Consider the following 12,523-nt stretch of genomic DNA (forward strand, 5'->3'; position numbering starts at 1 on the left):
TCTTTTTGTTAAAAACAAAGGTAGGCTCAGAAGCTGCTGGTTGGTGGATGCATATATATGCCCCTTGTCATTGGCTTACAGCTAACTCCCAGGAGTGCATTACAGCTCCTTCAACAAAAGATATAAAGAGAACAAAGCAAATTTGATAATAGAAGTAAATTGGAAAGTTGTTTAAAATTGCATGATCTATCTGAATCATGAAATAAAAATGTTGGGTTTCATGTCCCTTTAATTGTTGATATATATGTAACATTGTAGGATATCACACTAAGCGCATTTTAAAAGTGTTGTGAGAAAACCTGTTTATGAATGAGTAATTAGAGGGTTATGTGATTTGTGCTCTACCCATGATGCCCACAATCAGTACCTGCTTTGCCAATCTGCACTGCCAGTCGAGTGAGCTTTCCTTGCAAAACAGACTTCTCCTTCTTTGGAACTTTGTACACCTTTTTCTCCTTCTCCTCGCATTCCACTCCTTCCTCGCTCTTTAGGGGTTGGATTTCCAGGGCGACACCATCCTGAGCTTTGGCTAGACATGAAGGGAGAGAGAGGACAATATATCATGAGAATCTGAGATGAGAGGTGTACGCGTGATAAGAGACAAAGACCAAAAAAAAAGACACAGCAACATGATGTCACCAAACAACATGACAAAAACCCAACGGTAAGCTCAGACAGAGCGCTGTGCAAAAAGAATAACAGGTCATAGAGAAGACAGAAAAAAAAGGAAAGACAAAGAGAGTGAGAAGGAAGAAATGACAAACTAAAAAGAAGATTGAGAAGAGATAGAAATGTGTAGCTCAAAGAAAAGCAGAGAAAGGGGGGCTTGAAAATTCTCTCAAAATTAGAAGTTCGAAAAACATCCAGTTAGTGTTCGCTCTGTATTAAGGCAGGTGATAGCATTTAGATCGTTATGATTGAACATCAGGGAAGCTAAAGTGCATTGAGATTCCATGTCTCATTCATGACCAACAAGAAACTGTGTTATAACATGTTCCGGAAGTTGAGATTGATTAGTAATGAATCCCACTGCACTGCTATCTTACTGATGTTCTACGGCAGTAAATACATCAAAGTGGCAGACTCCTGGGAAAGAATAAACATAATCATTTACTGTACTAAAGAGCTCCTTTTGACTGTATCTCCTTATATTACTGTATCATCCACAACAGAGATATGGTGAGATATAAAATGGGTCCAATTTCTCAGAGAGGTTTTTAGCTGACAATTGTGATTTCAAATGCTCATAAACTCGTTCCCTTAGTGCAATAAAGTCATTAAGAAGAAAAGTCTTAAGTAGCTCTTGATACTGGCCCTGGCTACAAAATCTTGGTTTATTATCATTGTTCCCTTAATTATATCCCTTGTAATGATTTGTTTTTTTTTATATATATACTAATAAATTGTTTTACAGGAACATGTGACACTTGATGTGCCACCTCAAGAAAGTAGAACTCACTGAGGTGGCAGCTGTACAAGTGAGGAAAAAAAAAAAAAAAGAGGAAAAAATTAAATTCTCAAAGCCTTCAATTGAAAAGATTCAGACTGCTCTTGAAATTTGCAGACACCAGAAAGCATGAGAGTGAAAAATTAAAAGTTTTCAAAAGATGGAAAAAAATTTAGAAAAAGACAAGATTAGTGGGGAGAGTCACTGCTGTGAGGAAGAGAGAGTAAGAACATAAGATATCCCCAGGATAAAAGCTCAGAAATCACACAAGTGAAGACGCACAGACAAGACAAAGACAATGTAACATCACATCTAGGGACAGAGTGCGCCTAAAGCTGGTCAGCAGCCACACTCACTATACTGCAACTTGGGCTGGAAAAAAAAACAAACAATAGAAAAGCTACGGGTGATAGACAAGGAGAGCAGAGTATTGCCTGCCCTTTAAAACACTGGTTTGTAACCCTGCCATGTATTCCCAAAATCACAGGAAAGGAAGCCTCGACTCTCTGTGATCAGTTACAGCAGGCCATGTAGATAGATACTAGGCAGTCTCCGTAAAGACCCTTTGTACTTTCTGAATGGGAAATGTCTCGTCATAGGGGTAAAAAAAAACTGGATTTCTAAACTAGTGTTTGAAGGGAATTGGGTATTTAAAAAATTGTAATGAAAAACAGGCCCCTGCATTTTCTAAGGTGTTGCTGCTGCCTTGTAAACCACAGAGTTATGTTACGCCCTTTAGATAAAGCTCTTTTTAGGAGCCTATTTAAAAGAGCAGTGGTGGAATCCTATGGAAATTCAACTAAATAATGGATCTGGCTTCCAGCAGTGACCAATGCTGGTGAAAGTGTTCACACAAGGGGTAGTATGTGTGTAATAGTCCCTGTGAAATAGCATAAGGCTAGAAATTAATGTGCGGTTTACCTTTGTTGCGATTTTCAGAAGGTCCTGGTTTTTTACCTGTTCAAATAAAAAAGAAAAAAAAAAAGAAAAAAGGAGGAGGATTTCTGATCACTTTGACCTCACGAAGGAGAGAGCAGGAAAAAAACAACACACACTCCCAAAAAAAAAAAAAAAAAAATGAAAGAAGAAAGTGTAAGGGATAGAAAGTCTCTTTCCTGAAGAACTAACCAAAGAAGAGAAAATTGTGTTGGGAAGCAGACAGACCAAATGAGGAGACCGGCTGTGACAGTGAAAACTAAAAGGAGAGGGGAAATAAAAAGTGTAAAATGTACAAAAGTGTGAAATAAAGAATGTCAGCGACAGGGACGCACACAGACAGCACAAACATTAACTAAGTTTACCCTGTGAGAAGAACAAAAGAAGAAAGAAAATATGGAGGGATAAAGGTGAAAGAGAAACCAACGTAAAATGAAATGTGGGGTGAGTATGCGAGAGAGAGAAAAGAGTACTCCGTGTTCTCCACAGAAAACGTCGACAGCCAGGTGGCATTATGAAGTAGCTGGGTGGGGACAGGGTAAAATTGTAGAATATATCATTTTCAGCTAGCTATCAAAAGCACAAATTAATTGCATAATTTAGCATAAATGTATTTAATGATTATTTGTGCAAAAAAATTTAACATTTTTAATATTAGCTCATTTTAGATTAATATTGGCTAAAACTTTAGCCAGGTGGTCAGTAAAATAAGTCGGGTGGTGCACCCGCTAAAAAGGTCCTGTCGAGAACACGGATACTAGCCCACTCAGTGCTCTATACAGGACAGATTACATTTATTTATATTGTCATATCAATAACTTCCGTTTGTATCATTCACATTTCTATCCTTATTCACTGGTTTACACAAATTATGTATGTCTTGTTTGAGATATATATTTATATTTGTTTATTTACAGTTATGGTCTCCCATGACTGCACAGTACTTTTTTTGTTGAGTTTGGTGAGAGTTTAAATATTATCCATTTTGGCTGGTGTGGGTGGGCTGAGGAAGGGGAGTATTTTTTCCATGAAATACACTCATTTTAAAAAGAGAATTTATGCTTCTCTGAAAAATGTATTTCTTTCCGGATATGGTGGTTGGGAATACCACTCCTGGCCAGCAGGAGGCAGCAAAGAGCACCACAAACTTAAGTATCACCCTTCCCACAACCCCCGGTCATTCGACCGAAGGAAAATGGAGAAAAAAAGAAGTAAACACAAGGTGTAGAGGTGACTGAGGTTTAGTAAAAAATAACGGTCTTGAAATGAAGAGCGGGACCGTGGACTCACCATATCCGGAAATAAATAAATTTATCAGGTAAGCATAAATTCTCTTTTCTTTCCTATGATATGGTGAGTCCACGGCTTCATCAATTACTGTTGGTAACCAATAGCCAAGCTACAGGACACAGATGAATAGGGAGGGACAAGACAGGTAGAACTAAACAGAAGGCACACTGCTTGAATAACCTAACTCCCAAAAGATGCCTCATCTGAGGCAAAGGTATCAAATTTGAAAAATTTTGAAAGAAAACCAAGTTACAACCTTGCAAATCTGTTCCACAAAGGCTTCATTCTTGAAAGCCCAAGAAGAGGAAACAGTCTCTGTAGCAGTAATTCTCTCAGAAGGCTGCTGTTCAGTAGTCTCATAAGTAAAACGAAAAATACTTCTCAACCAGAGAGAAAAAGAAGTAGCAGTAGCTTTCTGACCTTTCCGTTTCCCAGAGAAACAAACAGGGTCGAAGACTGGCGAAAATCCTTAGTCGCCTGTAAATAAAAATAAGTACGCAGAACATCCAAGTTAAGCAACAATGTTCTTTAGAGAAGGATGAGGACATAGAGAAGGAATCAAAATTTCCTGATTAACATATATGTCCGAAACCACTATAGGAAGAAAAAGTAACTTAGTACGAAGAACCGCCTTATTGACAGGAAAAAATAAAGCGAATCACACTGCAAGGCTGAGAATTCCGAAACTCTCTGAGCAGAAAAGATAACAATAAGAAACAAAACCGTCCAAGATAACAAATTAATATCTATGGAATGCAATGGCTCAAACGGAGCCTGCTGTAAAACTTTAAGAACAAAGTTAAGGCTCCAAGGAAGAGCAACAGACTTAAACACAGGCCTGATTCTGATCAAGGCCTGACAAAAAACTTAAAATTATGCTTACCTGATAATTTTCTTTTCTTCTGACAGGAAGAGTCCACAGCTGCATTCATTACTTTTGGGAATTCAGAACCTGGCCACCAGGAGGAGGCAAAGACACCCCAGCCAAAGGATGAAATACCTCCCCCACTTCCCTAATCCCCCAGTCGTTCTGCCGAGGGAACAAGGAACAGTAGGAGAAATATCAGGGTGAAAAAGGTGCCAGCAGAAGAAACTAAATTACAGCCGCCTCATCGATAAATGAAAATTATCAGGTAAGCATAATTTAAGTTTTTCTTCTTAAACGAGAAGAATCCACAGCTGCATTCATTACTTTTGGGAAAACAATACCTAAGCTATAGAGGACACTGAATGCAAACAAAGGGCGGGTACAGAAGGCGGCCACTTCATAGGGCACCACAGCCTGAAATTACCCATAAAAACTGAAAAAATCTAAAATAACTGCCCATCAGTTAAACAACCGGCATGCCATGCTGGAGACCACTCAAAATCCTTAGATTCCACTGAGCACAAAGCCCCCATGGAGCCAATTTTCACAGGCTCCCAAATTGCACAAACTTATCCCGAGGAAAAGCACCTCCAACTACCCCCGAAGGGGAGAACGGAGTACCCAAAAAGGGGATCCAAAGGACTGTCAGAATAGGGTAAAAAACCCAAAGACAAAGCGAAACAAAGGCTATTACAGAACAACCACCTAGGGAAAAGAACTCTCTATAAAGTCCAAATCCCAAAGACACACTCCCAACCTATGAGAGCGATTGCGAGGAAGAACAAAATCCCTCTACAGGCCCCCTGACACAACAGCAGAAAACATATGGTGCTCCAGGAAGCCACAAGCTCCCCACTGAACCCTAGTCTAGCAGACACCACCGCTAAAACTAGCCACATATAGGTAGGAAACCTATATCAGGACCGAAGGAAAAACACGGAGCTCACCGACAGGATGGAAAAACCAACTGTCCAAACAGAAAAAGAGGGCGCCCTGTGAAACACAGAACCACAACTGAAAACTTGCAAGTTCCAGCTCCCGGGCAGCAAAGCTGACCCTAAGAAAACATGGGACCCATAGAGTGCCGAATTATCGACAGAAACTCCCAACCAGGAAAGTCCAGATCCCAGAAGACAACCAACATCAGCCACAATGCAACCAATGGAGGAAGGAACACCCGTGAACCCCCCACCAGGGAGGATAACAGGGACAATAAAAGTACACGGTCAGACCCAAGAAAGCAGACAGATCCCCAACCTCCCTTCTAAGAAACAGACCCGACCCCAAAAAAGGGCTTGTAACGTCCACCTCAAAAGAGAGTGGAGGCCCTAAGAGAAAGCTACCCATTGGAGGCCTCTGACCAATTAATAGCAACTGGCAAGCTACCACAAATCCATTACAGAAATATAAAGCTTGCAAGTACACAATCCAAGTGTTAGTAGCTGCAGCTGGTCTCTGCAAACCTTCCACTTGCTAGGTAGCGAAGCTAACCATCTGGCTACTACAGCTGGCTCAACATGCTCAGGTTACAAAACCCATACACAGTCCCAGTCTCTAAAGGGAAAACAGGGCACAGAGCAACCACAATACCATAGTAACAGAACTATCCCCCCTGACATCCCACACGCAAGGAGGGAAAAAAAGAATCCTTGAACGAGAAGATTAGGACCCACAGCGTCTCCATGGAAACCGTATATTTCCAAATCCTCCCCAAAAGGACAAAGCCAAGGCGACCACTTCTCCAGCCGAGGGCAAGGCGAAGAGACAAAATAGAAAGGTAAAAAAATACCATTGAGTAATAACCCAACGGTAATTACTACCAGCTCAGTCGAGAAAAACAATCTCGAGCCTTAAATGCAAAAGTTGCACCTGAAAGGCAGCAAACTAACCTTCAGGCAAATACCAAATACACCGGCACTACGTGGGTGACATGAACCTTAAGGAACAGCAGCTAGAGCCCGACCAGTACCTGCCTGGCACAAGGAACACCTGAAAATGCCCAAGGTCCAAGAAAGAAAATCGAAACCCCAGAGGGATCAAAACAAACTATAATCATAAGTAAGTTCTGATATAGAAAAACGCACAGCTTCCAAGGAAGTGTGCACGCGACCACAAAATCACAAGTATCAGTTCCAGAGAAAGAATATTCCCAAACTGGAAAATTATAGCAGACATGAGCTTCTTAAAACAAATCAAATATATCCTAACCAGATTAAATAAAATGAAGGCAGCACCCGAGGGTGAAGGCACAAGAAAAACAGCACGTCAACTGGACCAGCCGGTTATAGGCCCAAGCTCAGAACTGGAACAAATATTAAAAGAGAAACAGATGATAATGAGATTGCTTCATCCCCACCAGTCTAATCTAGTTTGCTGTCCGGCACAGAAGACCGAGGATCCCTCTGCCCAGTAGGGCTGGAATCCTCCAGCACCGCCAAAACATGCCTTAACAAAAACACAGAGACGTGCCAGTCTATAACGGAAGGCAAAATGATCCCTCAGTGGCCATCGCTTCCCCAGAAGGTCTGACTCAGGCGAACCCACGCTTGACGAACCCCAGTTAACAGAACACGGACAGTATCTTAAAAGTACCTCATTAGGGAGATATAAATGTGCCAGCGCCATAGATATGACCAAGCAGAACCATGCTGTAACCTCTGGAGGAAACAAGCTGCCTTCCGGAGAAGGAGTAACGGCTATAGGGACACCTGCTTGCGTAGCAAAAGAAGGTTCTGGGGCAAGCGCCTCCCAGGACATGGAATCCTCAGGGGCAGAGGGGTCAACGCACTCTAAACTCCCCGATACGGGGGAAGAGAGTACTCTAGAACGGCAATCGGAACATAACTGATGGGCACTGATAACACTGGGCATTTCATACTCTTCGCAAGATGTATTTTTCGAATCTGAGAAATCAGTCTCCAAAAAATCAGAATCCTCCATAACTTGGAGATTGCAATTATGGGCAAACACTAACAGCACCTTACACTCCAATGGCTGGGGCACTCACCATCTCCTGTGAACCAGACAACAAACGAACAGACTCTCGGTCAAATTGCGGAAATAGAATACAATGTGACCACACCCAGTCATGAGGTGCATCGTGTAAGCCAAAAAATTACGCCAGTTCCTAGGACTGCACAAAAAGATGAAGTAAGGCCATTATGTACGAAAAGCCATGAGCCCAAGTAACACTACACAATGGCAGACAAAATTACATAACAAACATTATTACAGTCCACCCTGTTCAATAAACCTCCTCAGGAGATATTAACCCTTGATTCCATAAGATAAAGGAGTCCCACTGGGACCCTGACTTCTTTCGTTTAACATTACAGTCATATATTGAAATAAAATTAAACGAACTTACCGGAATCTACGCCGTGGAACAGGAACACGGCCTTTCAAGTGTGACAGATAGTAGCCTCGCTTCTGACATGGACTTGAGTGAATAAAGGCAGGCAGCGAAACTCGTCAATGCTGCTTGCCAAAAGGAGCTGTTAATATGAGTCAGGATGGTTTCGCAGAAAGACTCTCCCTGCATCTCCGGACTCACTCACTGAGAGGCTGACAGGATTACTTAAAACTCCAGTCCCATATCAAAGAGTACTACCCTCCATAAGAGACTATCTTCTGAAACTTCTCTGCCAACCTCCTGAGACGAAAGGCAAACAATGACTGGGGGATGAGGAAAGTGTGTGTGTGGGGGGGGGGGTATTTAAGCCTTTGGCTGGGGTGTCTTTGCCTCCTCCAGTCATTGTTTGCCTTTCTGGAGAAAAGACAAAATCTTAAGAATCCTGACCCTACTCCAAGAGTAGCCCTTAGATTCACACCAGTAAAGATATTAAAGCCATATCTTATTGGTTAATCTTTCTAGTAACAGGTTTGCGAGCCTAAATCATGGTCTCAATGACCGACTCAGAAAAACCGTTCTTAGACAGAACTAAGCTTTCAATCTCCAAGCAAAAAACCTCAAAGAAACTAAAGAATGGACTCTAAATCAGAAGGTCCCGCCTCAGTAACAACCACCAAGGTGGAAGAGATACATCCCCACTCGGTCAGTATCCAGATCCTGCGAGACTATGCAGGAACTATAACTTCACCTCCTAATTGCACCAAAGGCAAAGAGAATAACTGGGGGTTGTGGGAAGGGAAGTGATACTTAACAGTTTGACTGTGGTGCTCTTTGCCTCCTCCTGCTGGCCAGGAGTGGTATTCCCAACAGTAATTGATGAAGCCGTGGACTCACCATATTTTATGAAAGAAAATAACAGTGGAGCTTTTCTACTGCTATTTAAATTAAGAGTGTGTTTATCCGATATATTTTTTTCTTTCAGAATGATGATGATCCACAGTCCTCTAACATATGGGATATATTTCCTGCCACTAGGATGTCAAAAACCCATACATGGGCTTTAAAACCCTAACAACCTCCCATCCCTCTCTTAGTTTCACGTATAGCTGAGGAGAGAATATGAAAAGAAAGGTAGGAAAGGCAAAGTTAGGTTTATAGAGGTGTTATTAGAACTGTTACCTAAAATAAAGCAGGCGGGGCCTGTGGACCAGGTCCATCACCATTCCGATAGAAAATAATGTTTCAGGTATGAATGTTGTTTTCTTTCGTAAAATGATGATGATGATCCACAGTCCTCCAAAACATATGCAATTAATACCAAAGCTGATGAACTATGTTACAGACAAGGTAGTAGCTTTTTGTTCTTTACGAGTCCCTGAGAAATGTACAAATAAACTAGAAGTTTTTCTAAACTCTATAGTAGCTTGGAGATAATAATTCAAAGCTCTGACCATGTTCAGATTACGTAACAATTTTTCCTTAAAGTTAGCAGGGTCTTTTAAGTTAGCAGGAATTCCAGACTGCCCCCCCGCCCCGCCTAACAGACTGGCATCTGTTGTGAAAATGGCATATGACAGACGAAGAAAAGATGCCCCAAGGGTCAAAGAAGGACTTTATGTCTACCAAGACAGTGGGCAAAAGGAACCGCATCTGAAGTGGCTACATTAAGACCCACTGCCTCCATGCAAGGAGCTACAGACGGCAATGGAGTACTCTGCCGGGAGAGACAAGCTCTCTCGAGTTTTAACCTGTGCGATTCCGTCAGCAGCAGACAAATACAGACTGAATCGCCAATAACCGAGAAGGAGATTGCACCAGTATGTCATCCAGATATGATGAAATAGAAATTCCCTGAGCTCTGATCACCGCTAACAGAGCACCTTTGTAAAGATGTGTGGAGCTGTAGACAGATCAAACGGTAGTTTGTCCAAGACAGGTCTTTAAGTCCCTTACTTCTTTGGGACAATGAACAGATTGGAGAAAAACCCTTGACCCTGTTGAGATACTGGTACTGGGATAATTACCCCCATATCCTCTAATACTCAAACACAATGTAGAAAGGCAGCTGCCTTTGAGTGAAGTTTGGGAACATGTGACAGAAGGAATCGCCCTTGAGGAAGTCTGGACCGGAAGCCTATCCAGTAACCATGAGAAATTATATTTCAAACCCAGGGGTTCTTGGACTAATGTGCACCAGGCCTCCTGCCCGCTACCAGAACAGAATTTGGTTCAGGGGCCGCACCTTCATGCTGATTTAGTGTTGTTGGACTTTTTGGATTGCTTGTTCATTGACCTTGAAGAACAGGTTTCCAGGCTGACTTGAAGGGCTCAGGTTTCTGAGAAGAGGAGTACTTCTGATCTCCTGAGGAGCATAAGGAACAAAACTGATTTCCCTCTTCTGCTCTTCCCTTTGGATTTTTTAACCGTGAGGAAGAAAAGCTCCTTTCCCACCAGTGACTTTCTTAATAATGAAGTCCAAGTCTGAACCGAATAGAATCTTCCCTTAGAAGGAAAGAGTAATCAGTCTATTTTTAGAGATCATGTCTGCTGACCACGATTTTAACCATTAGGATCTCCTTGCCAGCACTGCCAGACATATTTTTGACATTATCTTAATAATGTCCGTTACCACAACATAAATGCTTGAGCCATTTTAAGTGCTTTAATGTAATTTTGTAAATCCACTGCAGAGAAATTATCTGCCACCATTTTGGCTAGGGAGTCACACCATAGTGTTCCTGCAGCAGCCACACGGTTTCTAAGCAAAAGACCTGTTTGAAGAAAGAGTTTCCTTAAGAAAGACTAATTTGCAGTCCATTGGGTCTCTAAAAGTTCTAACCACCATAGGGATAGTTGTACGTTTAGCGAGAATGGAAATAGCACCATCCACATTGGGGATGGTTTCCCACACTGTTCCGGAATGGGGTACATTTTCCTAAATCTTGTGGAAGGGGCGAAAGGTAGGCCTGGCTTTTTTCATTCCATAGCAATATAGTCAGTGACCAAATTAGGGACCTGAAACAATTTTTGATGGAGCATTGAAAACAATATTCAACTGATTAACAGGCTTGTTCTTAGCAGGTTTTTCCTCAGTAATTTCTAGTGTCTTTAATACCTTCTGCAATATGTTGCAGATATACTCCACCTTAAATCTAAAGGCTTTGCAATATTCAGGATCAGGCACAGGCTCCTGTTCAACTGATGACACTTCCCCCTCAGAAATAGAAATATTTGCATCCTCAGAGTCAGAGCTCTGTAAGAGAGCAGGAATTTGGGGTTAAGGGGAAGGATTTTGCACATTAACCTCATGAGACTGAGATAAATCCCCAGATGTACGCTTACCAGGGTAGCGGCTTGCTTATTGGTAGCTAAATGTAGCCACCAATCAGCAAGAGCTACCCAGGGTGCTGAACCAAAAATGCTGGCACCTAAGCTTACATTCCTGTTTTTAAAAAAAAAATAAAGATACCAAGAGAATATAGAAAAATTAATAATAGTAGAAAATTAGAAAGTTGCTTAAAATTGCATGCTCTATCTGTATCATGAAAGAAAACATTTGGGTTTAATATCCCTATAAGTACCCCTTGGCAGCTCCTTATGGTACTCGCCCCCTTCCTGGACCTGGCAGGCACTGGAAATTACATTAGAATCAGGCCCCAACTGTTATAGCAGATATCTAGTCACCGAGGCTCCAGATTGAGAGAGAAAAGCCTGGTAACAGAGGGGGCGGAGATACAGCCAGGAGTAAATATATAAAATATAGTGCACGAAGAATAAAACCCCCATAATCATCATCAAAACATGTTCCCCAGCCTAACCGGACTTTCCACTACCAAATTGCATCATGCACTAAGCTATTGCCGGCTCTCTTAAAGGGACATACACACAGTATACAAAAAATATGATAGTAGAACTGTTAGGGGCATGATATGGAGAAAAAACTATCATGAGGAGAGCAGGTTAAATCCTTTGGCTGTGCTGTACCTGTGTCAGAGTACCTACAAATAGCATCTGGGCAGTGTCTGCGCTGTGTAAAGTCACTTACCATAAGTAGCACCCCTCCACTGGCTTACCAAGCAAGTCAATGCAGCAGCAGTATCAAGTAGAGAGCACATCCAGTGCAGGTATCGAGTACCACAGAGGATTGCAGTAAGAAATACCAGAGTCCATCAGGGGGAGGCTACGGATGGGTCTCCACAATGCCCGAGGGTAGTATATGGCTGAAGTCCCTTTAGGAAAATATAGTGCACATAATAGGGTGTTCCTCTGTCCCTGTATCATTTAGCTGCTGTGAAGAGTCTTTTTTGTGTTCTTTGTAAACGATACTTCGCAGGGACTCTGGGTCTCACATAGGTCTGAGCTCCCAATTTATAATCCATATTCAAATAGCTGGAACAACCTCTATTCTCAACCATCTCCTACGTGATCAAGAACAAAACTAAGAGAGAGATTGGAGGTGGGAGGGTTTTAAAGCTCTTGTATGGGTTGTTGACCTCCTCCTAGTGGCGGGAAATTTATCCCATATATTTTGGAGGACTGTAGAACATCATTTTACGAAAGACAAAAAAATCAGGACAGAGAAAGGTGGAAGGAAAGAGAGCAAGAACTCAGAATTTTTAAAAAAAATAGA

At 41.8% G+C, this 12,523-nt stretch overlaps 1 protein-coding gene across 10 annotated transcripts in view; it reads right to left on the minus strand.

Annotated features, from left to right (window-relative positions):
* Nucleotides 1–12,523, minus strand: part of ATP2B4 (ATPase plasma membrane Ca2+ transporting 4) — a 279,350-nt gene that overhangs the window by 72,410 nt on the left and 194,417 nt on the right. For 7 of the 10 annotated variants that reach the window (XM_053706716.1, XM_053706720.1, XM_053706717.1 and 4 more), the window contains 2 exons: nucleotides 2,369–2,404; nucleotides 368–529 (listed from right to left, as the gene is read on the minus strand). In XM_053706716.1, the coding sequence (XP_053562691.1) occupies nucleotides 368–529; nucleotides 2,369–2,404 (198 nt within the window). The remainder of the gene's footprint in view (nucleotides 1–367; nucleotides 530–2,368; nucleotides 2,405–12,523) is intronic. The other 3 variants (XM_053706722.1, XM_053706723.1, XM_053706726.1) reach the window with 1 other exon arrangement.

This window comes from Bombina bombina, chromosome 3, assembly GCF_027579735.1.
Source record: "Bombina bombina isolate aBomBom1 chromosome 3, aBomBom1.pri, whole genome shotgun sequence".
In the NCBI taxonomy this organism is placed as follows: domain Eukaryota; kingdom Metazoa; phylum Chordata; class Amphibia; order Anura; family Bombinatoridae; genus Bombina; species Bombina bombina.